The following is a 27,899-nucleotide window of genomic DNA, read 5'->3' as shown; positions in this document are numbered from 1 at the left end:
TTAATTCTACTGTTCTGTTTTTTCTTGTGTTTTATTTATAATTTTTTCCTTATTGAGAACTCTTCCCACTTGCCTTTTACCTGTGGGACATCTGTACCCAGTGTATTGTGTGCACAGCCCTTTCAAATGGGGGAAAAGAAAATAATGGAAAACGAGAGGATATTTGTTTAAAGTTGTTTTAAGTAATATTTCTTGAGAATGGACTTCAAGTTCACATCCTACCTTTATGTGGTTTATTTTTTCTGGGCAGAAAGCATCTCATGTACTACAGTATGCAAAATATATTTCTTGAACTTTTAGGATTGAATTTCTAAGCATTGCTTGCACTATGGTTATGTAAATACTAGGAAATGAAAACTCTGCTCAGACGGATTTTCTGAGGTAACTGCATTTTACTAATGATACACTCTGTTAGTAGATGTCTATGTAGGCACTCAATCCAATTTCTTCTAGGGCTAGTACAGAGTGTCATTTTTTAGGAAGCTTCTTGTACCAGGTTGGATTGATTCCTGAAAGCAAATCACCCTTGCTGGGCTGCAGAATTTCTGTAGAGTCTACTTATAAGTGTATCCATTTTTCCTTGATTAGATGATGTCTTTGTAAATAGGTCCCCAGGTGTATCTGAAATGGCTATAATAGAATTTGATGTTGTCAAGGCTCTAGCTGGATGGGGAGAGCTGTATTATGTGTAGCTCCAGAGATGATTTACTACCCAACTGACAACTTGCAATATAAACATTAGTCCAAGCATGATCTTGTCCCAAAACCCCGCCTACGCAGGGAGCCAGGAGTCTTCCTGCCACGCGCCATAAATCGTTTACGGTTTGCTCATGCCCGTACATTTGAAAAACAGCTGTGTATTGGGGATTAGCAGTTTGCAGAAGGCCCGTGCGGGGCTAAATTAGGGTCTCTTGCCCTGGTGGTGAATATCGGTATCAGAATAGCAGGAGTGCTTCTCTGCAGTGGAAGGCAATTTACTCTGGGGATGGGGGGTGGGTGCAAGGTATCTGTGAGGGTACAGCAGCCAGGGGAGAGCACTGGACTGCAGTGCTCCAATTTGAGTATAGATGCTTGATTGATAGCTGCCCAGCATGGCAGGGGATTGAACAATTCATTGTTAGCTGTGTGGTTTTAAAATTTTATTTATGTATGTATTAGTTCTATACATTTTACATCTGTGTGTGTATATATATATACACACAAAATGCAAGCAGGCTAATTCTGTATCCTAGGAGCTGAAGGATGATAGAATTTTTTAGTCTTTTTTTTTTTTTTTTTTTTTACAGTGTAAGGAGTGGTTTCCCTTTTGCTAGCCCATGGTAGCAGAATCAAATTATATACAAGGCCATCTGGGGCTTCACAAGTAATTTTAAGCTTTTATAAAAAAAAATTACTGTGTCACTTGAATTTATTACAGCTTTGCAACTTCAACTCCCAAAGTAAAACTATTTTTGTGCTGGCTGCGATAATTTAAATTACCTCCTGGAGCTTCTACTGACTAACTTGTGTTTATGGTGAAACCTCCCATTTGTCCAAACCCTGGCAGCACAATCTGTTTGATAACTATAAATGTATTGATGCTTTTACATCAATGCTGAGTACGTCAGAGCCTAAAGTCAGTTGGTGACTTCAGGTCTTTCTGTAATAAAGAGAATAAGCAGATTTCGCTGTACAAATGAGACTAGGCAGTACAGTTCAGATGCCTCCTGTGTGCTGGCTGAAGGACCAGCTGCTGAGTAAAGCAAATGTCAGTAGATCATTTTTATCTGGGTTGGTGTCTCCATCAACAAGTCATTTCTGGGGTGGGTTGGGTAAGAATCTGTGTGGAATGTGTCAGCAAGATGCCCCCTTCTAGATGCATCAGCTGAACACAAGTGCTTCCAGACTTCCATGGGGCCCTGGGCAAAACTCTAGGTAAAGCAGGTGACTTGTTTCCAAAATGACACAGTTAGAAGGGTTCTTGCTGTTCTGTTGAAGCCGCTGCATAGACATCCCTCTGAAATAAGACCATTTTCCTGGAGCTTCATGTTCTGCTATCCTCTCTTACATAGTTGGGGAGAGTAGCTGGAAGGGCTCATCCTAGGCTTCTTTGAGCCTAGGAGTTGCCTCCATTTTTCTTATTCCCTTTGGTGAAAGGCTGTACAACCTGTTTGATTCTTTGTGCTTTGCTGAGATGGAGGCCAGATAGCACCAAATGTGTTTGTGGCTGTTTGTGTGGGCATCTGAGATTTGGAAGGCACCTGCTAATGAGTATTAGGTCATTTCATGTCAGATTGGCTATGTTTCCACCAGGCTGGTTCTTTGTTGCGGCAATCCATATGGACTGTGTATGTTTGGGGATCCCTATTATCTATCTCAGATGGAGAGGGCTTTCCTTCTGTTTGCTGCCTTCTTTCTCCCCACAAGAAAAAAAGTAATCACCTGATTCTGGAGAGCTGTTAACCTCCAGATTGAATTGGATGTTTTGCTGTAACTTACATAGACTTTCCAGATATATACAGAGGTTAGAGAGGGGCGTGGGTATGTGATCATATTTCGAGCTTTCCCTCCTTGTTTTTGATGCTGCTGTTGGAATTCACCCTTCCCTTTTCCTGGGAACTGGTGCGAAGGACTTGCTGTCACCCAGAGCAAAGCTCAATCTGCTTGCCTCAAGGCCTTGCCTCTCCAAGTTAGGACTTTGCACGACTTCCACAGGCAGCAGTTTGTTCATGAGCTTATGTTGCCTGAATCTTCTGGGGTAGGTCTGAAGGGAACAATTCAGGGCATTGGAAATCTCAACTCAAAGACGCTGGGATAGGGGAGGAAAGGAAAGAATAAAGTTAGCAGTACAGTTAGCTCCCCCACACACACTTTTTTTTTTTTTATTCCCGTTTCCTCACCTGCCCAGCTGTGTAGTAGGTTAGCAGTACGTGTCTGTTCTTATTCTTATGAAAGTAGACTTTGTTCTCTGAAGACTGCTAATCATGCCCCATGGGGGTGTAATCAGTTATAAGGTATTTAATACAGTGCAGGCGGGAACAGGCCGCCTGGCCGGGCTGGCAGATTGCAACACTACAATTATAAAGGGCCCCTTTCCCCCACTCACCCGCCCACCGGTGGCAGGATGAGGGTTGTACCTTGAAACAGTATTAAGTCTATGAAAAATAAAGATATGGTGGGGGAAGGGAGAGGAGAGGCTGAAGAGGCAGCTCCTATTCCAGGAAACAGGCAGACCTACATTCTGTGAGAGCTGCAGCCATTGCAAGTTGCACTGTTGAGACTTGTGGGAGTTAGGGTGCCGTCACCATCGAAGTGGATTGCCCAGGGATGGCCCTTGGCAGCCTGTAGAGCAGCAGGGGCTTCCATCCTCTCTGAAATGGGTTTTCTTGTGGTGGCTGGGGTTGGAGAGGTATGGAGTGGTTAGAAGTGGCGAAGCCCTTTCTCCTGCATGCGGTGATTTAGACACCTAATCTGTCTGGGTGCTTTTGTAAATCCTGCCAGGCTTCTATTTATATCTTTGGATATAAATCTATTGGTAAATCTGGTCTTTCATGCCTCTTTCTTCTGAGTACTGGAGCTACTGCAGCAGCTTGCCTTACTGGCTTAGAAGGGAATAGGTAGCTTGAGGCCTTGAATTTTCATGGGCATGGGAAAGTCTGTTGGACCTCATCTGGTCTGTTCTTGTTACCTAATGTCAGATCATTCCCCTTGGTGAGGGCCTTGAAATGCAGGTGGAGTGTTGAGCAGCTGGGCCACAGCCTTGTAAACCATCCCTGCTCTGGCAGCTTGCTAGATGCATCGGCATGTTTCTGGCACTTGTGGCTACACTGACCTTTCCCCTTCCCGGTTCCCCAGAGATTACAGTGTTTCAGCCCTTCGTTGGTGCTCTTTGAATTTGCTGACTCTGGTGCAAACAGCACAGGGCTCCCTCCATTTGCTTCTTGGAAAGTAGGAGGGAATATGCGTTCTACCATATCTGTTTGTGTTAAATAGGTTTTGTCACTTTTGTCGTATGAAATCCTGCTCCTTTCTGACATACCTGTGCTTTGCCGAAGTTCAGAACCTACTCTGTGAAGCACAGGAGATAGAAACTCTTGTTTTTTTGGCAGCCTTTGCGTTATTGGTGTAGATTCAAGTGGGATATATTCTTGCTGCAGTGCTTGTGACAGTGTTGGCTTTCCTGCTTGGTGCTGAGAGAACACTGGCTATTAAGTCTCACAGCTGGCCCTTAGCACTGGGCAATGGGTTTTTTGAGTAGATTGATGTTTAGTTATATTACATAAAGTCAGTGCAGATTCACAGTGTGAGGGGTTTACAATACAAGCTTCCTTTTGTGCACTTGAGAATTCTGCTGACTACTTCACCTCCTGATGCATCCTCATGTTTTTCCCTTCAAAGTAACTTCATGTTTGGGAACTGTGAATTCTTTGGAAAGCTTTGAGATTTGCAGGAGTGCCTTATGAAGGAAGAGTAGTGTTTTTTTTTTTTTTTTTTTCCTGGCTAGAGCATAGGGACTGTTTGTGACTCTAAAATAGGTTTTGCGATGAGAGGTTACTCGATGTCTTGGCGTTTTGTCAAGTCTCTCTTCTCTTGATCATGTAAGTGACCAGGGGGAGGATAGCATACAATGAAGATCAGATCTGTTTCTGGGGGCAGTAGGGACAGTATTTACAAAAGGATTCTTGGGTAGTGAGTAAGTGCCTGCATCTCAGAGAAGCTGCTTGACTTTAAGGTAGAGTGGTTTCCTAGGGATGGGAAAAGTCCTGGTTCCTTCCAAGCACCCCTGATGCCCAAAGTCAGCTTCTTATTCAGCTCTGCCCTCTCAGCTTAACAAGTCTGTGTTACGTTCGCCCTTTGTCTTACAGAAGTAGTCAGGGAAATTCCTTTCCCAGGCTACTGCACAGAGCTGTTCCTGTCCTGGAACATGGTTACTTCCTAGCCCTGATGGCAGCTCTTCTCCCTGTGGCTTGTGTGCCCAGTTGATAACTCTCCTGCCTTGCTCCATTTATCTTATCCCATGGCTAGAAAAGTTGCCTGAAGAACTCCAGGACTCACACAAATGAGTTTAAAGCTGTTGTTGGGGTCCTGGCAGTGGCAGGGCTGGCATGCGTGGGGAGCGTGGCGGGTGTCAGGGTGGTGGGTGTGTGGGCTTGCTGCTTGTTTTGCTTCCCTGCCTGGTGAGGAATGCAATGTGTTTGCCTTCCTTGGCCTGTGGTTGCAGTCACATTCCTGCTCTGGGAGTCAGCACGGCGGGCGGCGTGCTGTTCATGCCCTCTGGCTACATGCTTTCAGCTCCACATCAAAGGTGTGTTTAGTGTGTAGCTTGTGCCATTCCTGGCCACACCTGGTGGCCTGCAGGCATGCAGGAGGTGGAGTCTGGCTGTGTTTGCAGATGGCATTCAGGGTTCAGACTTCTTGCTTGTGGAAAGGCTTGAGCTGAGTCCACGCTAAACAACCCCAGGAATGCAGCGGGAGAGCTGAGCAGCACAGTCACTCCAGGGGCATGTCCTAGCAGCAATGTTTCCTTTATAGCTGCAGCAAAATAACTCATGCCTGCTCCTCCAAAGGAACTGGCTGTTTGCTTGGGTGTGTTGTAGGGTTTAATTTACGCCGATAAGGCCAATTAAGGTTGGCTCGTCCCCCCTGCAGCCTGTGTGCTCTTAGCAATCAGTAGATGATTGAGTGGCTTGTGCCATCAAGCTCTGTGCAGTACAAACAGTGCATGAGATGTCTGTCTGAAGATGGAATGGCTCAGGGATTTAACCCAGGCGGGAGTGCTTCCCCCAGTCGGTGGGTAAATGTTCTTACACATAAGTGCTGCAGCTGAACTGCTCCAGCTTCTTCTGGAAAAGCTTCCTTTTGCTGGCTGGTACCTCAAGAGATGAGGATGGGAAGCTTGGTGAAGGGTAACAGATCAAGATGTAGATGCATTATTTTCGGATACTTGGCATGATGTCTTTAAGAAATGATTGCTAGTTTTCTATGCCCCTATCATACAAGCCTTCCTTGTCCTCTTTGTGTATGTCTTTCATTTGCTTGGCATGGGGAAACGTGGCAGTGTCAGTATGGGCAGTCCATAGACGAGGCTTATGGAAAGGATAGCAGACCATCTTCTGTGTCCTGGGTAAGCCCTTGGCTGTTCCCTTCATTACCCAGTTTGCTTTGATCTTTGAGACTTACAGTTTCTCTTCTGGTAGTTTCTTGTAGCCTGAAATTCTGTGGCCTGCCAGTCATTTCTGTATTAAAATTAGTCTTCTGCAGAAGACCTCCCTTCTGCTGTCCTTAAACAGTAGCAGGCATGAAAGAATTGGTTTTTGTAGCACAGTTTTTGCTTTTTAGCTGTTGCCACAGTAGGTCAGTTACTACAGAGCTACTGTTAACACTGGGCCGTGCTGCTCTCTCTCAAAGGAATCATAGAATACCAGGTTGGAAGGGACCTCAAGGATCATCTGGTCCAACCTTTCTTGGCAAAAGCACGGTCCAGACAAAGTGGCTCAGCACCCTGTCCAACTGAATCTTCAGTGTCCAATGTTGGGGAATCCACCACGCCCCTGGCAACATTATGGCTGATTGGTCTCACTGTGAAAAATTTTCGTCTTGTGTCCAATCAGAATCTCCCCAGGAGTAACTTGTACCCATTTCCCCTCATCTTTTCCATTTGACTCCTTATAAAAAGGGACTATCCATCTTCTTTGTAGCCACCCTTCAAATACTGGAACAGGTCTCCCCTAAGCCTTCTTTTCTCCAGGCTGAACAAACCCAGTTCTCTCAGCCCTTCCTCACCTGGCAGGCTTCCCAGTCCTTTGATCATCTTTGTGGCTCTTCTCTGGATCCTCCCCAGCCTGTCCATGTCTTTTTTGTATAGCGGGGACCAAAACTGAACACAGTATTCCAGGTGTGGCCCGACGAGGGCTGAGTAGAGTGGGATAATGACTTTATCTCTGCTGGTGATGCCCTTCTTGATGCAACCCAGCATCTCGTTGGCTTCCTTTGCTGCTGCAGCTCACTGTTCACATGTTGAGCTGGTTGTCCACCAGGACCCCTGGGTCCCTTTCCACAGAGCTGCTCCCCAGCCGGCTAGATCCCAGTCTGTGCTGCACTCCTGGATTATATTTTCCCAGGTGCAAGACCTTACGCTTGTGCTTGTTGAACTTCATAAGGTTCTTGTTAGCCCCCTCTTATAGCCTATCCAGGTCTTCCTCCAGGGTGGCTCTCCCTTCTGAAATGTCCACTCAGTTTGGTGTTGTCAGCAGACTTCATCAGGGTACACTTGATCCCATCATCCAGATCTCTTATGAAGATATTAAACAGTATTGGGCCCAATGTCAATACCCACTTGTGTATCACTTTTCAAAGCAGGACCTCAATGATAGGTGATTGGGGAATGTTACTTGTTGCAACAGTCTATTACCATTGTGAAATGGTTGGAAATTATTAACATGGGGCTCTCCTCTGTCTTTATTTCATGTAAACTGTGCGTTTCATTTCAAACTAGTTGCCACTGACTCTGTACCTGATGTTTAGGGCTTGGGTGTTGATGAGAAAGTGTGTAGCCTGAATCTTCATTTTTCCTTCCTCTGTTCTGCAGTGCCAAACTGAACAATATGCCCCGTGGCAACATGAGGTGTAGCAAAATATAAGTAAGTCTAAAAATGGGTTATGTGGAATGTTATTGATAGAACGTTTAAGTGTGTATAATCCCTGGGCGTTTCAGCTTTGTCATGCAATGTAGGCTACAGCTGCAAAAATGGAGGTCTTGTTTAGGATTAAATACAACTTCTGCTGTCACTTTCCGATTGCTAGGAAGGGAGTAATGAAATTGGATGTGACATAGGCTAAGGAGGAAGGAGGGCTGGTTCTTGGCCTTTTTCTTTCACGTCAGTGAGTTTTAATATATTGTGGAGAGAAAGGGACTAGTTCCTTGTTTTGGCTTCCCTGCTGGCCTTCGGGACTGTGCAGGAATCCAGATGTCTGTGCTTCTGTGTCCAGTCCCAAACACCTCTGCTGGGGAGATGTGCTCCTCTGGCTAGAGCAGTAGCCCTCACCAAGTAGCTACATCTCCCCCTGGTGGGACAGGGAGCAGAAAGCAGGGCTACAGCTGGACAGAAAAGTTGGGAATTGGTTTGATCCTGGGGCGCCTTGAGCCAGCAGCAGATGTGGTGTTTCTCCAGTTGAGACATTCCTTAGTCCAGAGTCACAGACTCCGCAGAGCTGAGCTCATGCAGCTGCATGAAGCTGAAGGCGTGAGCAAACAGCTTGCTGTTGGCGCTGAGCAAACACCTTATCTTTGCAACATCTGCCTGGCTATACACTGGCATTTGTCCATGGTCTTTGCCCTTCGACGAGCAGTGAGCTGCTAGCTCTTGGAGTGGTTTAGTCTGACACTTCACCAAAAAAAAAAAAAAAGGTACCTGGGACATGATGGCTTGCTTTCTTTTGGATATCTGGGGCCTATCGTCCTCTGCTCTCAGTTAGAGCCCTTTGAGGTTAGGTGGCTTCACTTGCAGCTTGGCTATCTCTTATTCCCAGTTTCTTCTCTGAAGAGCTGCATGGAGCTTATTTACAGGGGGCTCTACAGGGAGAAGCCCTGTGGAGGTGAAGAGCTTGTCTTCACTGCTGAAAAGATGTTTTTTCTTAACCTCAGAATAATTACCAGACTTACGCTATCCCAAAGGATAATGGCGGTAAAGACTGGGCATTTCAGTTTTACAAGAGTAATGCCATGCAGGGGATGTAGTGCTAGTCTGTACAAGCTGACCTTGTGGTAAAACTAAAGTGCTGGGCCTTCACTGCTATTGCCCCTTGAGACAATTTGTGCTTGTTATTAACTCCAGCTGAAGAACAACACTGGTGCTAGCAAAGATGACAAATGTGGAAGGAGGTGGTCGATGAGATCTCTGACTCTGCCCCAAGGAGGAGTTGTGTCTGAGGGAAGAGCTGAAGCAACCCTGCTTGGTCTCAGGTGGGGTGTTTGTGGTTACTTGCCCAAAGGGAGGAAGGTGAACCTAGGAAGTACAATATAGCATATACAGAAGGATGAGCAGGGCAGCCTCCTTATGTACAGCCTGTAGGTCGGGCAGTGAAGGTGTGGATCCCCTCTGCTGTGGTTCCTGCTGTTAAAAGGACTGACTGGAGCCCAGGAGAATGGGGAGAGAAGAGCCGTAGCCAGTTGCATGCTTTATACAGTTCACCAATGGAAGATGGGTGGGTGTACCTGTTTGGTTTTTCTAAACTGGATTAAACAATGTTGTATTTCTGTGACTGAACTCTCAGAATAAAATCTCTCAGCAGTTCAGTGGTTCTGAAGACTAAGAGAATAATTAAAAAAAAAAAGTTAAGAAAAAACAAACACACCCCCACACCCCCCCCCCAAAAAAAAAAAAAAAAATGACAAATGAGGCAAACTGAGGCAGATTAACTACAGGGATGTACCACAAAAAAAGAGAGAAGGTGCTCCAGGGTTACATTCTGCTTCAGGAGCCATGCTACTCTATTGTTTACAGAGCTGAGACAAGTTTTGTGCCTGTTCCTGCCTTTGGCTCAGGCTCTGAATCTGCTAAGCCCAAAGCACGTTTTTGAAAGCCTTTTCCTTTCCTTGTTCTGCCTTTGTGGCCTGTTGAGACGACCACTGCCAGCATGTAGGTGAGTGTGCTCTAACACTCTACATCGTGCCTGGGTGCAGAGGCTGAGTGGAAGTTGATGGGAAATACTTGATGCAGACTCCAGAGTAGGCAATGGCTATGACTTGGGTTAAGTGGGAGTCATCTGTGCCTGGTAGTAATTGTGCTTTGCAAAGGAGTCAGTAGCAACATCACTGGTAACCTCTGGGAAGGGAAAGTGGCAGCATGTGATCAGCTTTGGGAAAAAGCTGTGAACTCCTTTCTCTTTTCTCCCTTTGGTTGGATAGGTTTATTCCTCTAACACCACTTCTGTTTCTCTCAGTGCTACACTGCTTTTCCCTGCCAGCTTGTAATGATCTATTGCTCGTTGTAGGTGAAACAAGGATCAGGCAGCTTGATTGAAGAGTGACCCACTGCTATCCTCACACAATGCTGGAGTCTGTAATTTTACTTCATTATACTGACTGCTGTCTGTATTCAGTGCTGCAGAGATCATAAAATATTTCTGTGCTAGGTCTTCTCTAATGAATAGCACAGAGGATGGCTCAAGTTTCCATGGCAATGCTTCTGAATGTGCTTCTGTCACCAAAGAAAGAGGGACTTCCAGTTGATTAAGGTTTGAGGGTTTTGTCTGAGGAAGGGGATGGCAGTGAGACTGCATGTTAGTTGTTCGCCTGCCTTTGGATAGTGCCTCTGGCTGATACATAATCTGGAGAAAGAGGACATTTGGCTAATGGGAGAGACGGACTGTGTCGTGCAAACTACAGCTGGACTCCTGGACATGCTTAACTGTTCAGCTACAGATGCAGCTGCACAATCACCCAACAGTTAAGCCTGTACCATTCTCTGCCTCTCACATCTGACCATCTGCTAGGGAAAAGCTAATTAAACCCAAACGATTCTTGCTGGGATTAAACCCCAGCAGCAGAGAGAATTGAGTATAGTACAAATATTGTTCTCCTACTACTGGATCAGGGTTGCTGCTTTATTTGTACTTATAAAGAATTGCAGGCTATTCAGTTCAATTGCTGGCAGGTAGGTGTTCAGCTCATGCACACTTTCCTTCTCATTTCTATCCCAGATCACTCCTGTTTTAGATGTAAGAAGTAAGGCTGCGTCTTGCTGAATTTTCCTGCAGTTCCTTTTTAATGACAGCTGAGGCTGTTTTTATTTAACATGGAATTTAATGCAAAAACAGTGCACAAAGCTATTTTTTCTCCTTGTGCCTCAATTTCTTTACTTATGCAATGGAAATTGTTCCTGCCTTCCTCATTGCATCTATATTTGGTAAGCATGAATCCTAGAGTTGGTGTGAGGCCACATAACTATATAATTGGTAGAAGCTACCCGTGTGTATCTGAGACTCAAGACCAAACAGTTTATTGTGAAAATGTGCCTGCAGCCTTTTGAGAGTTGAAATTTAAGTTTCATAAAATAGAAAATGTTGAAGTGTGGTTCCCTTAGCAACTGAACTCTTGTGTGTATCTACAATCCATGTTGCCATGTGATCGGGGCATCAAAATAGGTCTTTCAAAAAAAAAAAAATTAAATGGTCTTGCAACTGGTTGATTTCATGGCTGCTGCTGGTATTCAGCAGAAGTGGCAGCTCACCACATTGTTCAGAGCTGTGGCACAATTTAGTTTCTGAAGGCCAGTGAGGGATTTAGTTCTATGCAAGGGGCCCTGAGAGGATTCTCACTGTTGTCTTTCCTTGCTGAACATGGAAAACTTGCACTGAAGAGGAGGTTAGTTCTGTATATGGTAGCTCAGAGAGAGCGGTAGAAGGTGACAGTGAGGAGAGGGTGATGGTTGCATTGCTGGAGTGGATGTAAGGAAAGTTGGAGTGAGCTTGAAGAAACTTGATTGAAGAAGCAGGTAGAGGTGAAAGTGAGAGTACCAAAAGAATAAAGATAAATTAAGACCTGATATTCAGGAGAAACAGTTCAGATAGTTTTGAATGAGGAATGGAAACAAACCCAGTGATTTTGGAACTCCTGGAATTTAATTTTAACAAATGCATTTCAAGGGGAAAGGCTGTGGGAACTGAGGAGGTGAGAGGTGATTTCAGAGTGTGGATTTGTAGCATGTTAGGTCTGTGAACTCAGACTTACTTTGTGTATGTACTTACCCCACAGTTAGCAAGAGAACTTCATATTTTGGTGGAAGAGGGGCAGTAGTAGGACCATGCCTGGGGGCAGTTAGATAACATGCTCTAACTCCACACTCCTCAGATAAAGCTGTTGGTGAGCCATACTCTTAGGAATGAGCACCATTGCCTTCCTGGTGCCTGAACTGCTCCAGGTATGTTGGACATCAGCAAGCAAAAGCTGCGTGGGTGTATGGAAAGCAGTGTACAGTGCAGGTATTTGTGATCACCCCTCCTCTTTTGCTTGGGGAGAGCAGAGGGAACGTTATGCCATGCTTGTCTGAGCATTATTGTCATGTTTAGTTGTCATAGGAGTAGCAAAACTTTCAAGTCATATAAATGTCAATATCTTTAACATCTTAATATACCTTGTGTAGTGTGGTTAGCTTATATTGATTCTGAGAGAGAGATGTCATTCTGAAGTTTTTTTTTCTTCCAAAAAACTCCAAACATAAACCCCAGCAACATCTTTTTTGGAAGTAGAAAAAGTTATAAAAGGGTTAACTTTGATATTGGTAAGGATTTTGCCATTGCAGTGAAGTTGTACTGATTTAACTTAATCAGATTAGAAACAGCTGTGATTATATTAGTGCAGCATTCTTGTATAGGCATCCTTAATTTAGTTTGTGTCCTGTATCTATCTATTTAACTTAAGTTGATTCAACGCAAAGTGCTGTTAAACTGAATTAAGAGCATTTACTCAGGAGAGTTATACTGCTTAGCATTATTTTCTAAGTCAATTTATTTTAGTACAGTGTGTATGTAGACAAGACCTTGGGGAAAAAGCTGATCCTTTTTATTACTTGCTGAACAGTATGTCATGTTTGGCTGCAGCCATGTGATTGTGGAATGAAAGAGCCTGTTGTGGTGCATGTTGGTGGAGGATGGGCAAACTGATCATTGCAAGCCTTTGTACAACTTGGTCATTCTTAGCCACAGTATTTAATTAAAGGAGGTTGTTACTCCTTATAAATTAGGTTTTTTTCTTGTCTAGAACTGTTGTGAGACCCCTGAAATGTTATTTTAAGGTTCTTCCTCAGCCTGCCAATAAAAGTGCCTGCGGAGCTGGTCAGCATGTTGTGTATGCAGCAAAAGCAACATCTCAAAACTTTTGCCTATAGTTAATGTTTCAAAAGATTCAGATGACTGAGCAGGTTTGAGTTGGACTTTTCTACAGCTAGACAGGGCTTGAAAGAAATTTTGTCCAATTTCGATGCTGTTTCCTGCTGTCTCCTCTCAGTATGTTCCTCAGTATATATGGTTACACACATACAAAAACTCATGGCCAATGAAGAAGTTACTATGTACAAGGAAGTACTACAGTACTAGTACTAAGTACAGCAGATGTCAGTTCTCTTTCTTGTTGAAAAAGATAAATCTAGTCAATACATCTTGTGTTTTCTGCTTGTGGGTGAAGGCTTTATGGGAACAAAACTGGCACGTGAATTACTTCACAAGTATGATTGTAGTGATAGCATTTCAGAATAAAGCTGGCTGCTGTAAAAAGCCATTTCATTTCTTGAAATTTGCTTTTGCCAGCACCTGCAAGCATTAGAGCTGGACTTGATACCTCCTCAACATTGCACGTGCTCTGTAGGCTGGGTCACTGCAACAACTTGTCCATCTGTCCTCTGTAAATAATGCAAATAATGTGCTCTGCTCTGTTGTCCAGTTGTATAGATACTGCATAGTGCATTAACCATCTGTGCCTCACTGCAGCTCATAGACAGAGGGGATGTTCTGAAGAGCAGCAGTGGAGAATTCTCTAGCATTGCTATATCCTCAGCTAGAGAAATGGCTCGGTGACATTCAGTCCCTGGCACTGAGGAGCTGGAGACATTAGTTTTCGCAGAACTTCTGAAACAAGGACTGATGATATTAATTGCTGGTGGTTGTATGAGACTTAGGGAATATTTACAGGGGCTGAGAGTCTGCTTCTCAGTGGCTGAAAAATTTAAGCTGTTCCTACCTTGTCCTAATTAAATGCCTTTTGATTTTATGCTCTCAGAAGGTGATGAGTGATTATTCCCCCTCCCCACCCCGCTTTTCTTCCCCTCCTACACAGCACAGGAGCCAACAGAGGTCTGGGAAGGGAATTCCTACATATTGATTTTCTCCAGAAATGCTTGCCCACTCCCTCCTTCCCTTCACTTCAAATGTTTGCTTGCTGTAGCGGTTCCCTGGCTTGTGCTTGATAAAGTTTAAGGCTGTGCCTCCCAAATTTCCCTCATGCAATCCACCAGCTTTTTGCCAGATACATGTTGTTAGAGTATCAAGATTTGCTTTTTCTAGCATGCCCCAGACAGTTATTTTCAGGAACTTCGGAGAGCTCTCCTCATCTTCATGAGTTGTTTTCTAATGGCCTGGTATACATCTCTCTAAGTATCTGAGAAACATGCTCCAAAAGTCTTCCCATGGAAGATCTTAAAAGAACACAGGTAAGAATACAGAGTGGGGAAGGACATGAAGCCCAAGGTGCAAAGACAAAGAGGCTCTGGAATTTTGTAGCCTAAACCACCTTGTGAGAGTTGAAAGGATCACTGAACAAACTGAAGAGATCAAGCTAACAGGATCACTGAGCAAACTAAACAGGCTTCTGGTGTGTCAGCGTTTCTGGATAAGAAGCTGTCATTAGCCCCTGATGTAGCTGTCAGTGCTAAAGGTAACTTGGCAAATGACCTTTTCCCGAGCTGGTTCTTGTGTGATTTCACATGTAGCCATTAAAGGTGGTTCTATGCTTTTATATGCATTAGTATACTAGTGTTCATTTCCTGGTCAGAATCTCCCCTGGGTTTTTTTATTCTCCATTAACATTCCTTCTGGGGGATTGGATTCAGGTCCTTTACTTCCTGCCCTGTTCCTGTTCAGATGTCAATCAGCTGTTGCATTCTATTCCAGTTACATGTTAGCAACCTTAGTGTTTCTTGGGCAATGCTGATCTGCCCTGGCTTTTATAAAAGAGTTAGGGAAGCTGCTCTTAACAGAGCAAAGAGAGTAGGTAATAAAATGCATACATAAGGTTATGGAGTGCAACTGAATTAGGGGGGACTGGGATCTTTGTAATGTGAAAGGAGGGAGCGGGACTGTAAGAAGAATGCGATTCTGATTACTTTTAAGAGAATTCTGCAGGGTGCAATGGGTATGACAGACAAATGATATGTCTGGTGGTATTTACATTCAACAAGAACTATGTAAGACTGTAGAGTCTGGGGATTTAATTTTCTTTGGAAATACGTTAGGTGTTAAGTAGGGCTTGTTAAATGCACTGTTGTTCAACAGCTAGCCTGATCTCTTTTTCTCAATAGTTCCTGGAATTGTTCCCATGTAGGGAACAGAGGTTTATGCCTAACAGTCAAGGTTAATTGGTATGGAAAAGCAGGAATGAGCAATAATCCTCCTGAAACTCGATTTTAATCCAAGAGTCACTATAATGCTATTAGTCAGATCTGAATCATAAGCATTAATGTACAGGCAGAACTGAGATGCAAGTTTCTGCACTAGGAGCTGTCATGCTTTTATTTTAAAATGAGCTTCAAAGTCGCCAGAAGCAGAATGGATCTGAATGTACTTTTAACTGAGATGCCTTCTCTGAATTAAAAGATCTCTCTCATTAAATGTTAAAGTGTCCTTTAATAACCTTGCAGTCCTTTTCCATCATACTCAGCACCAGCAGTCTACAGGTGCTGCTTTTAGCTTCACACAGCCTGATTGTCGGTCCTGGACAAGACCTCTAGATGCAGTTATTTCATCATCCATTTCATAGATCAGTTGTCTTGATCAGGCTTACTGCTGCAGCTTCTCACATAGTCTGGCTTGAGACACTGAGACACATGGAGGCTAAGGTTGCCTCTATCCATGAGCATAGGAAGGCAAGATGACAAGTCTCTTGCTTTTGCTTTTCCTGATGCTAACGAAGATACATTGTCTCCTAAAGCAGGATGTGCCAACATCCTGTACTGGATATGCATTCAGAGTATATGTTGGCCCACACAGAGTAAAAATTCTGACTAGCTGTGGTGTTCAGATATGTGGCACAGGATAGTAGAAGCATTGTTTTTTATGTGTAGATAGAGGTTTCTTGGAGTACACTGACTGAAAGCCAGTGAATGTTTCTTTAGTGTTGCGTTCAACAAGGCCAGGTGTAAGGTCCTGCACGTGGGTCGGCGCAATCCCAGGCACAAATACAGGCTGGGCGATGAGTGGATGAGCAGCCCTGAGGAGAAGGATTTGGGGTATTGGTGGATGAAAAACTGAGTATGAGCCAGCAATGTGTGCTTGCAGCCCAGAAAGCCAACCATATCCTGGTCTGCACCAAGAGAAGTGTGGCCAGCAGGTCGAGGGAGGGGATTCTCCCCATCTACTCTGCTCTCATGAGTCCCCACCTGGAGTGCTGTGTCCAGCTCTGGGGCCCTGAACATGAGGAGGACGTGGACCTGCTTGAGTGGGTCCAGACAAGGGCCATAAGGATGATCAGGGGGCTGGAGCACTTTCCCTATGAGGACAGGTTGAGAGACTTGGGGATTTTCAGCCTGGAGAAGAGAAGGCTCCTGGGAGACCTCATAGCGGCCTTCCGGTACTTAGAGGGGGCTACAGGAAAGCTGGGGAGGGACTCTTTGTAAGGGAGTGTAGTGATAGGACAAGGGGTAATGGTTTTAAACTGAAAGAGGGTGGATTTAGGTTAGACACTAGGAAGAAATTCTTGAGTGTGAGTGTGGTGAGACAGTGACACAGGTTGTCCAGAGCAGCTGTGGCTGCCCCCTCCCTGGGAGGGTTCCAGGCCAGGTTGGACGGGGCTTTGAGCAACCTGGGCTGGGGGAAGGGGGCCCTACCCGTGGCAGGGGGGTTGGATTGGAACTAGATGATCTTTAAGGTCCCTTCCAACCCAACCTATGTTTAGAAACAAATGTGACTGATTCTGTTATGGGATGTATTTTCTCTGTCATACAAGTTTATCATTTTGAATGAAAAGCAAGGTTAAAGAAATGCTGCTTTTAAGAGGAGAAGACTGGAAAGATGACACAATGCCTGTCTCTGCAACATAATCACTATGTTTGTATTAAAGAAGGGAGTCTATTGACCCTGAACACTGGTAATCAGACTGCTTTATGAGGTCAGAAAAGGCAACACAAGAGAATATGATGATGAGGAAAACCCTGCAAGTCCTCTGCTTCTTTGCAGGCTATGTTCAGCTGCTGCAACAGCAGGCAGGTGGAAACCGTGTGCATTCTGGAGCCAAAGCTAAGTATTAGCTACCTCAGACCTCAAGAGACTTGCCAAGTATCAGGAAGACAATAGGTGTCTACAAATGTTGATTTTCTTTCTTCAGTGCTTTCTCTTTTTGTCCAAAGAGTTCCTTTTTGGACCTCTTTTTTTGTATGCTATGGGCCTCTTTCTTGCTACTGGAGACAAAGTGATGCTATCAGTGTTGTGGTTTTGCACGCATGTCAAGGGGCTGTTAGTTCTGTGAGCCCTATATAGAATAGTCTCAAGCAATTCTGTGCCAGATCACATCTGTTCCTGATGTGTGGTAAAGGTTTTGCCTTTCTCAGATCACACAGAGAACATAGCTGCTCTGCAAGCGGATTCTACACTGAGAGATGCTCTCTGGTAAAAACAGCTAGAGTCAAGCTTGTATACTGCCTGTGCAGCTGCACTCAGTCACTGTCACTGCACTCCCTCACGGTGAAGAGCAAAGAAGTTGTGTGTGTTTTGTCTTTGTGAGGGGTGGAGGAATCCTCGGCTTTTTGCATTAACAAAGCAAATTGTTAGGTTTCCACTGCAGTCTTCTGACCCTTTGTGTGCTCATGTCTGTTTGCCTGGAAGATGTGACTATTGCTGATGCTGATCAGTGTGAGCCCAAGCCTTGTAGCCCTCGATGAGCCATTCCAGTGAAGCTGTAACTCTCAGTGAGTTTAGAAATGAGGCTGGAACTACAGTCAGTAGTAGCTAGAAGACAGAAGTAGCTAGTAGAATTGGAGCTACTGCAGACTATAGCCTGCTAGGAAGAGAACTGTAAATGTTAAGGAATGTTACTGATGAAAGATGGAAAGGGCAGATAAAAGGAACCAGGAGGTTAAGTTTCCTCTTGTATTACAGTGCTAATTAGAATAGCTGAAGAGCTACCTCCTGGCTAGCATCCAGGCTCAAGTTGAGCTTCTCCAGGGTAGTCAGAATGCGGACTTGACAGCAAGCTCCTTCAGAGGGAGGCTTGTAAATAGCATGGTGAGCAGAATTATTGCTGTCTTCTATTTCTGCATATTACCTATATCCGATTCTGCTTTGGAGCACAAAGTCCGTCTGTTCTGCAGAGTATATGCCACCTTGGGTTTCTCCCTCTGTGGTAGCAAAGGATGCTCAGGTATATTGTAGGCCAGGAGGACTTAACTGTGCTGTTCAGTGTGGGAAAGTCTGCAGAACAAAATTAGATTGGTGTGGCAGGGTGGTTGGAGCAGAATGACAGAGGCTGGATTCCTGGTGTTACGGGTGGGGAAGCAATGACCCCTGGAGCCATCTATAAAAACCTGCCTTTCAGAGGTCATTTACTGGTCTGTACAGGCATCCTGCTCAGTGGAGAGATGGTTGAAAGACTTTCCTTTTCTGGGGCACAGTGAAGACAAGGAGCTTATTTCACTGGAGGGTGCTGTCATTAAATAGTAGCCTGATGGTGTAGCCGTTTGCTGATGACTCCTGCCCTGGCACCTGGCTGTGGGTCACTCTGCGCATGCCTGGCTGTTTCCATGTGTTGTGCTGATAGGTGACTGACACCAACTTTCCTTTCTCATGTTTCAGGAGCTGTTGGCCAGATGCTGCTGGATGCTGACAGGGGAAAGCTGATTCGGAGACAAGCGGCCAGAAATGTTTGGACACGTCGTCACTTTGGATCTGTAAGTCCTTGTTTGAGGGAAAGTTGCCTGGAGGCACTGTGAGTATTTAAGTGTCTCTGGAAGGTCTCAGATCATGAGGGTAGGTTTCAAATCCTGGTATCTTTTCCAGGTAGTTGGGGATGAGATGGCAGGTAGCATAGTTACTGGCTCTGAGGTAGGAAGCAGGACGGTCCTGTTTGAGCCTGAGGAACTCTGTGCTGAGAGACAGGGAGGCCTTTGACGTGTTCATTCTGAGCACCTCTGCAATGGAAACATGCGTGGACCCATGAGTGCAGCTGTTCCTGGAAGCCTCTGCTTGTCTGCCAGTCCATGTGGCTGATGGTTTTGTCTTGCTGCTGAACCAGTTCCTGCTGGGAGTTGGTGGAAAAGCAGATTCAAACTATGCCGGTCTGGTCCTTCCTCAAGGTGCACGTTCTCCCTCCCTCCCTCTCTTTCTGCCCCCGTACTTTACAGTTTGCCCCACAGAGCAGTTATGCTGTTGTGAAGCTGGTTTTTTTGCTGTGCTAGTCGAGACCCGACTGTAGCACTGTAGTAAGGAAAGGGCCCAGACAGCTTGTTGGGGCAAGGCCAGCACTAGGGCACCTCTTCAGTTTGTTTTGGCAAAGCTTGAGTTTGCGTGGTCCTGGTTGCCTGCCCATTCCATTCACCTCCAATCTGGCTCTCCCTGTGTGTATACAACTGCTCCACACCCTGCGCTCCTGTCCCACCTCCCAGGGCTTGTGATACCGTTGACAGGGAAAAAGCAGCACAACAGCAGAAGTGCATCAGGGAAGGGAAGGCTCCACTGCAGTTTCTGTCATGCCAGTGATGGCCACAGAGCTACCCTCTTACAGCTGGGTCCCAGATCAACCCAATTCTCTTCTTGTAGTGATGGGTAATTTGGGCTTTGAATGGAGAGGATGCTTGTTTCTGAGCTGGTGTTGTATCCCTGGTTGGCTGGACACTATTTTACAGAAGCCTTTTAGCAGCAAGGTAGAGCATGGCATGCTGCTTGCTGGAAGTCAGAGTAGCTTGCCTTCCTCTCTCCTGGAAGTGTGGTTATCACGGCTGTAGGCACAAGGATGTAATGTTTTGGCTCAAACAAGAATCTGATAATTACCAGCTCATTTGTAGGAGAGAAACACTGACTTAAAAGGACTAGTGAGGTAATTGTTAGCATTACCAAACTTCTGTACCAAAGGCTTCACAGTTAGCATCTCTCTACAGTAGTGGGGAAGATTAGCTGGGAGGGTCCCATTTCACAGGAGGTTTGTTTTGTCCTTCCTGGAACCAAGGTTACCTTGAAGCTGTTGCTTCATGAATTTTGAGTTTGTGTGGTCCCAGTTGCCTCAGTGCCTTGGACTTGCCCTTGCCAAGGTGCCTTTCCAGCTCTTGCTGGGCTGTGTGGCCCAACTCTCCTAAGCTAATTTCATTTAACTTTCAAAAGATCTGATGTGGTTTGGGACAGGTACCTGGAGTGAGATGACCACCCAATTGTCCTTGGTTATAAACATTCCCTATTCCTTACATATTTATGGGGTGAGATTTCAAACTGGTTGTTTTGATGGATGCTAAGATACTTGTTTCTCTTCTTCAGGGCATCTGTATGAGTGTCCTTGCTTCATGAGGCTTCAAAACTGACCCTAGGCTGGTAAGTGGTCAGGTCCTTGTGGGCTAGAGAAATGTTTGTGATTTCAGCTTGGGATATCTCCATACACATCTCTTGTCCTTAGCCTGGCAAGAATTGACAAAAGAGTCCCCTAGATCACCTGTTTGATGGCATGGTGTTGACAAGCCTGCTTTTGGTCAGGATTTCAACGTTCCTCTTTGAAAAAGAGAAATGTCTTCCCAGCAAGTCAGACCCATCTGTTTTGCTTGGGGATGCAGTGGAATGTGCATTCACTATGCTGGATGTGACTTTTCTAAAGTATTAGAGATATCTTCACCTACCTGAGTCTTTTTAGCAGAGGGGACCTTGAGGGGACCTTGACTGCATCAAGGGACAATTTTCAGCATTCTGATGGTGGAAATTTACAGGTTAGTCCTAGGAAGTTTTTTATGTCTAAAAAGATGCGAGAAGCTTTTGTGAGCTTGTGTGTTTAGCAGAGTGAAGGACAGCTTGGAAGTGTTCCTGTGACGTGTGAAGCCTTTTGTGGCTTGGAGCCACTCTGTGCTTGGTGCAGACACGTCTCATTTGTCAGTCTTCCCAGTGGACTCAGTCTAAGCGTCAAGAAGATGCAGCTAGGCAAGAGTGGTTAAGGATTGGAGAGAATTTTGGAGCTCCATTGAGATACTTCGCATGTAAAACTCCACTGGCCAAAACACTAAGCAAATGAAGTATGCTAGCTCACTGGGCCAGTGGTATCCATGGACTGCCTTGAAAGTATGTGAATGGGAGTCAAATGGCCCTGCCTGTAGAAGAGGGGAGAGGGTGATCTGAGTTGAAGCAGGTCCTGCACTTTGAAGTGCTGCAGGTTAGGTGCTGAGGACTGCAGAGATGCTAGACCTGATCAGTGTTAGGATCCAGCAGGGGAAAAGGGGAAGTGGGCGCTTACCCCAAATACAGGGAGACTATGAACGATGTATGCATTGTCATCAGGGAAGGTCTAGTATTGAGCTCTGTGGGGACTGCTTGGCATCTCCAAGACTTATTGTCTTGTGTACAGCAGAGTGATTGAAATCCTGGTTGCTTGGGGAAAAGTGTTCCTGCCCTCCACTGCTGTCCCAAAGTGGTGCAAGGGAAGGAGATTCTTCCATGTGTGCAAGATAGCTGCTTTCCTTCTACCCCATTTTTTGCTCTTGTACTGCTACTGTTCCTGCATCAGGAAGAATCCTGCCCAGCACAGCTGGGATAAAGGGACTAATCTGGTCTTTCTGCTAGTGGTACTGCTGCATGTTGCAAAATCCGGCCTTTGGTAGCAATGGCATTGCTCCCTAATTTGTGGTCTTTGTCTGTTCTGACAGAGTGAGCAATGATAATGGTATGGTACCTCCTTCTGGCAAGCCTCCTGTGGTCAGCTCCATTGGGGTTCCAGTGTAAGCCAAAAACTTCTGGGTTTGGGCTCTTTAATGGCTGGAGTCTCCTCCCACATAGTCCCTACTGACAGTGACAGCACATGATCAATAACTCCTGCTCCAGCTGTCACTGCTGCCTGTAAGGCTTGCAGTTTCTGTATTGGAAAAGGCCTTTCCTAAAGAGCCTAATCAATATGCTGCTGTGAGGTCTGTTCTCGTTTGCTATATATAATTGGGACACACACAAACTATGTGAGTGAGCATGTGTAGAGGGGGGAGAGGATGTGCCACCCCTCTGCTCTCACTGGCTGGGAGAAGGACACAGCTACCTTTTACTTTACTCCCTTTCCTGCAGCTGCTGCTCAAAGCTTATGGCCACAGCCTTTCCCTGCTCGATTAGCACTCTGCATGGGGACCTGCTCTGGGACTCCAGGGGAGCTGAATTCCTGCTGGGTCACTTCTATGGTTCGATGGAACACCTGTGACTCCTCTGTGCATTTTCTGCTGTTGGTAGGTAACCTGCTTTGGGAGCCACGCAGGCGGGAGGATGTCGAGCACAGCTCCATCGAAGAAGCCTTACCGCAAGGCGCCCCCGCAGCACCGTGAGATCCGCCATGAGGTACCCATCATTCGTGACGACCAGGATGGAGTGATCTTGGCCGAGCAGAGTCAGGTAACGGCTTGCCAGGTGGCAGAGGGCTTAACACCATTGCACAAGCAAACAGGGTTTAGTTACACCGAGGCAGGCCAGCTCAAGCAGGCAGAGGGGTTTGAGGTTTGCAACCTGAACTTCTCCTCGTTGTGGTCCCTGGAGTCCCGCAGTGAGAAGGAAGTTAGAGGGTGCAGAACAAAGTTGAATATCAAGAGTCAGACTGTCTCGCCAGCACTTCCAGGTGGTGGGAAGATGGGGCAGCGAAACGGGAAGCGGTGCCCAAACCGTGGTCTTGGGCACCTCAGCAAATTTGTGAGCCGTAGCATGGACACAGTTGTGGTGCCTGGAGATGAAAGATGCCATCCCACTTGCTCTGTCAAGAGCAGAAGCCTGGAACGCTCGCTTATGTTTAAAGAGCCTCCTGAAGTCCTGACACCAAGGAAGTTTCAGGTCTCCTCTACACACCTGCCTCTCAAAGGGATCCTGAAGCAGACCAGCATGACAGGCCCATGCCCCGAGAGCTTATGCAAGTCCTACTCAGTAGAGACGCTTTCCCGTGGCCGTGGCTCATGGAAGTCCAGCGACCGTCAGCTCTGCCTCAGCCGTAGGGAGAAGCGCTCACTGGAGTGCAGCAGCAGCAGTGCCGCTGACTCTGTCAAGCGCAGGGAGAGGATCACAGAGGAAAAACTGCAGTTCTGCAAATTCCTGGATGAGGTTACCCGACGGGTGCTGAGTCCCATCCACTTGCGCTCACTGGGAGAGACCAGGGCAGCAAAACAAGATCAGAACTCTCCTCTCTTTCCCAGAAGCTCTGTGCCAGGACGCCAAGGGGGAGGTCACACACAGGGGGTCAAAACCAAGCATGCAACTGAAAGATCCCCCTACCCAAGCAGAAGAAAAGCTGCAAAGAAATGTGAGGGGCTGAGAATGGCTTCATGCCAGAGAAAGTGTGCTGAGGAGGTTGGGAGAGCTTCCAGACTAAGAAAAAAACCTGTCCTTGGGAGGAAAGACAGCAAGGAAAAACTCCTTTCCTTGGAGAGAAGGGTAGTAGATCTGTGTCAATGTGAGCTGCAGCAGCTGGCAAACCTGGGGCTGGCAGGGACATCCTCTGGGCAGCAGCACTCACTGCCTTCATGGAGAAGCAGAGCAGAGGGCAGAAGGGATGAAAGCAGTTCCTGTTCACGGCTATTACAGCCACACCATCTGTGTGCTAAACTTGGGCAGAAGCATGCGGTGGAGCCGACCTACCCAGAGAAAAGATCCTTCTCCACTCCGACACGCTGGAGTCGGGAGGAGGTGCCTACCCCATCTAGATCTTCCCCTTCCTTCAGCCTGGCACTAAACAAGGTAGGTGCCAGGGCCACTTGCTCACAGACAGGGGTCTCACAAAGGCCAAAGCCCCCACCTGGATCTCATCTAGTCTGTAATGCCAGTGAAGAGAGTGAGAGCAGCCCCCCAGACCTCATGTTGTGGTTGCTTAATCACCAGAAGCTGTTCTCTTGCGGATGCCACTCATGGCTGTGCTCCAGGTTGGGTATATCTTCCTGGGAGCAACCAGGTTCCCTTTGGCCCCAGGAGTTAGGAAGACAGGAGCTGGTGCTGTTCTCCCCCCTGCAGACTTCCCAGGTGTTTGCAGGTTGGAGGCCCTCCAGGCTGCAGGGCAGCAGGCGGGTACAGGAGGCAGGCAGCTCTGTTGTCAGGAGGTGTGATGCTCCCAGTGATTTGCGTGTGCCCTGTGCCTGGCTGTCTTGGGGTACTGGATCTTGGTATGATGGCTGTTTCAGGTCTTTGTAAGCCTTCTCTTTTCTCCAGCCTGCTTTAGGGCCATCACCTCGTTTTAATAGGAATCACATTATCCCCTTTGCCTTGTCACTAACATGTGCTGTGTGTGTATTTGTGGCGTTAGGGAAGGCAGTTACTAGATAATTCTCCATGAATTAACCGATTGCGTGTGGGGTCAGGAGGTAAGAAAAGAATGGCTTGATGCTTTGCCTTTGGAGACAAGAGGATGTATGCAGGTGGGAAGGACCATTCTTTTGAAATGTGAATTGATGAAGGAAGCAGCCCCATGATATCTTAGGTCCAGGATGGGGGCGGTTTCCCCTTGGTAATATTGCTAGCAGCTCAACAACCTCATCCACAACTTTCTGTGGCATGGCCTCTCAGCCCAAACCTGGCTGTGACACTTAGTGGACAACGTAAAGTCTGGCCGCACTTCGGGTTCGCACAGTGCTGTTGCTACCAAGCACCAAAAGTAATCCACGGGCAGCTTGGACTTTGTGGTGCTATTGGTCACAGTCTTGGGCTTTCACAGAAAATATCATTGCTTCTAGTGCTAATTAAATCTCTCCGAGCTGTGCTGGCAGGCAGCAGCCATCTCATGGGTTAACACAGAGAGTGTAAAGGAAGTGAGAAAAGCTGAGCCCTGTGCTCTTGTCAGTGTGCAGTGTCTCCTTGTTCTGCAGGTCCCTGCTCCAGACATCTCTGGGGATCTTGCCCAGAACGTTAATTTCTTTCACAGGCTTTTCTGACCTTTGGCGTTTCTTCTGCTTTCCCAGCATAGTTACAGTGGCTAGTTTCAGGTCTGCAGAAAGAAACACTTTTCACAGCGCCATCTGGACGGTGTAAATGGTAGACACATTTTTCAGTTCCCAAATGATTCTCTCTTACTCTTTTTGTGGGGCTTCAAGGGTGTTGTGATTGCTGTGATGACAGTTTAATCCTCAGTGTATGCTGGCCTGTGAGATTCCTGCTACCCACTAACTGTAGATGTGGAGGAAGCTGAAACACCAGCTAAGGTAGCGATGTTACAAGAGATGCTGAGATTGCGCTGTGGGAGAGTAAAGTTACCTAACTTGTGTGGCGGTTTCTAGTCTAGCTCTTCTGCCCTGCACCAGAACACACAGTCTGTCCTGGTATCAGACAGCTGAGTGGTGCGTACCTGGCAGCTCTAAGCTTGCCTTGCATGACCTGTCAGAGCGGGTGGGGAAGAGTCACAAGGAGGGTCTAGCAACCAAGACTCTGCCCTTCAGGACAGTGTGAGACACCAACTCTTCCTCTGAAAGAATCTCACAGCTGTTTTCTTCCCCTTGCAGGAAGCCTTGACGGATGCAGAAAGAATGAAGTAAGTGTCCTGCTCCCTCCTTACGCCAGTCATACTGCAACTGCGTGGGTGCTGATTCCTCACGTCCTGCCTGTGTCACCTGCACAGTGAAGCTGACTGGTCCTGCGGGCTCCTCTCACATCTTCAATCTTCTTGGAGCCACGTGGGCAGAGCTTTAGTCTGTGCCTTGCCAACCTCTGCCTTGCATGTGTCACCCCCTGGAATGGGAGGGAGCATAGACCCCCAGTGCAGGTGCAGGCAAGGGAGTTGGTGGGTGTGAAAGAAAGTAGGAGATGAAGCTTTTAATACAAGTGGAGAGAGGAGGGCCTTTTTTAACCCTTCTTGTTGTTGCCACCACTGTTTTGGTGTAAGCCACTGGAAGCAGTATGCAGAGGCCTGCTGCTGACTGAGGGTGAGAGCTGAGCCCTTTGCTGGTGATGGTGTGGGGCACCGACAGCTGCTAGCACTGAGCTCCAAGCCATAGTGAGGAGCAAGCTTGCACTGCCAGGGGGAAGCTGTGCTTCTGGGTTTCTTCAAGCAGCTGAGCACAAAGGAATGAAAATGGGCAGGAAATCCTTCTGACCACCAGGCATGTCCTGGCTGGGGAGGAATGGAGCAGTTTGTGTTGCAATGGGGTTGACTGGCAGCTGTGATCACATCTGTAAATGCACCCTACAACCTCTGCTTCTGGGCTTAAGGCTGTATGGAGTCCCCTTTCCACCATGTATTAAAGGTGTGAGGGCTTTTGAACAGTTTCAGGGGGAGGAGAAGATGATTTTTCTCTTTTTGCCTTCAACTCTTTTAACCTGCACTGGGATAAATTATTGAGTGGGTTTCATTCACCAGTGAGGGACACTGGAGCTGCGCAGCTCATCTGGCTAGTGGGCTTTATCCAAGTGCTGTAACCTGAGAGGGAGCTGGGAGCTGTGGCTGGCCAGCTGGCCTGTGCTTCTTTGCTCCTGCTGCAAGAAAGTTTGGGTCTCCTTCTCCTGACAGGGGTGCACCTCTTGCTCCGTGTGCTGGAGTAGTCTGCCAGTTCAGTTCCTGACTTCCTGGGGCCCCTGTGTGGGGTCTTGGGCCCTAGAGCAGAGCAGTGGGGTTTGGATGTGGAGTACCCCTTGTGCACTCAGTGGAACCTTGTTTCTGTGTGCCCCAGGCTACTGCAGCATGAGAATGAGGAGCTGCGCCGACGGCTGACGTATGTGACTAACAAAATGGAGGCGATGGAGAGGGAGCTGGAGTCAGGTCAGGACTACCTGGAGATGGAGCTGGGCCAGAACCGTGAGGAGCTGGAGAAATTCAAGGACAAATTTCGTAGGTATGAGGTTAAAGGCTCTGCAGCCATTACTTCCTCCAGGGTACAGCGTAGGAACGCTGCCAGCATGAGGGACTGACAACAACAGGGAATTCTTCATCTGTTGGATGTAAGGCACGATCCAGCTTGGATGGTTACCCCCGCATGTGCAAAAGGAGCCACTGATGGCTGCAAGAAAATACATCACCACTTTACCTGGAAAAGTACCTCAGTTAAAAATCAGTGACAGTCAGTGGTCATGTGCATATACATAACATAGCTCAGAGGAGCCCTCCAAAGTCATTCACACCCTCCCCTGCAAGATCCTTTCATCCAGCCAACCTCATCTTGCCTCCAGTAACTTGGGGTCTGATGGCCATTATGTGGCAGAGGTGAGGCATAATTAATATGCCTGGTTGTCTTAGTACCAGTCTTTCTGGGGTTGTGGAGTTGGTGGTTTGCTTGGCAGCTACAAAGGGGGGCTTCAGTAGGTGCCTGAGATCCATTCCCATGTGTACAATCTTGTTTCTGTAGGCTGCAGAACAGCTACACTGCTTCCCAGAGAACCAACCAAGACCTGGAGGAGAAGCTGCATGCCCTGGTAAGTGCCCTCTTAAGTCACTACAGAGAGGAGGTGGAATAGACCTGTGTGTTAGGAGCAGATGGGGAGGGGGCCCTGGCTTTACCCAGCAGATGTGGCTGTGGGTGAGGGGTGAGATTCTGGCCATGACCATCTAGTCCCCATTCCAGCTGGTGTCATGAACTGTTTCTTAATTTACTGAGCCCCTACTTGGTCATGCACATGAGCTTTGGTTCCCCACAACATAATTGCATGGTATTGCGTCATGTTGCTTCAGTCCCTCTCAAAATGCCAGGGGTGTGTCGGCCAGTCTTGGGGTGGTCATCCTGGGAGGGTGGGAGGCAGTCGAAGCAGAGCCAATGTGCGTGTATGTCTGTTGTGTGCATTCATAACACTCATGGCTGTTTCTTTTCTCTCCCTCCCTTTCTCTCTCTCTTTCTCCTCCCCACGCTGCTGCTGGCACACACTGGGCGCACTCACCTCTCAGGCCTCTCTCAGCCAAAGCTGGATTTTTGCAGTTGCGTCTTTTCGTTTGTGTGTTTTTCCTTTTTCCTCTTTACGTGTCTCAGCCTGTTGGTTTCGTTGTCAGTCCCACATACACCATCCCAGATGGAGGGGCCCCAGCCCTCGTCCAGCCAAGGGCTCAC

At 46.8% G+C, this 27,899-nt stretch overlaps 1 protein-coding gene across 5 annotated transcripts in view; it reads left to right on the top strand.

Annotated features, from left to right (window-relative positions):
• TJAP1 (tight junction associated protein 1) overlaps positions 1 to 27,899 on the top strand; it is a 40,539-nt gene that overhangs the window by 6,265 nt on the left and 6,375 nt on the right. For 2 of the 5 annotated variants that reach the window (XM_032995336.2, XM_032995337.2), the window contains exons 3-9: positions 18,535 to 18,629; positions 20,206 to 20,259; positions 22,138 to 22,296; positions 25,371 to 25,399; positions 26,535 to 26,696; positions 27,207 to 27,273; positions 27,740 to 27,769. In XM_032995336.2, coding sequence (XP_032851227.1) covers positions 22,171 to 22,296; positions 25,371 to 25,399; positions 26,535 to 26,696; positions 27,207 to 27,273; positions 27,740 to 27,769 — 414 coding nt within the window. In that variant the 5' untranslated portion in view covers positions 18,535 to 18,629; positions 20,206 to 20,259; positions 22,138 to 22,170. Of the gene's footprint in view, positions 1 to 10,613; positions 10,635 to 18,534; positions 18,630 to 20,205; positions 20,260 to 21,572; positions 21,645 to 22,137; positions 22,297 to 25,370; positions 25,400 to 26,534; positions 26,697 to 27,206; positions 27,274 to 27,739; positions 27,770 to 27,899 lie in introns of those variants that run through there. The other 3 variants (XM_032995338.2, XM_032995339.2, XM_032995340.2) reach the window with 3 other exon arrangements.

The sequence above is a fragment of the Tyto alba genome, unplaced genomic scaffold, assembly GCF_018691265.1.
Source record: "Tyto alba isolate M040663 unplaced genomic scaffold, T.alba_DEE_v4.0 Super-Scaffold_16, whole genome shotgun sequence".
Taxonomy (NCBI): domain Eukaryota; kingdom Metazoa; phylum Chordata; class Aves; order Strigiformes; family Tytonidae; genus Tyto; species Tyto alba.
Note: the sequence above shows the minus strand (reverse complement) of the source record. Positions and strands in the feature narration are given on the sequence as shown.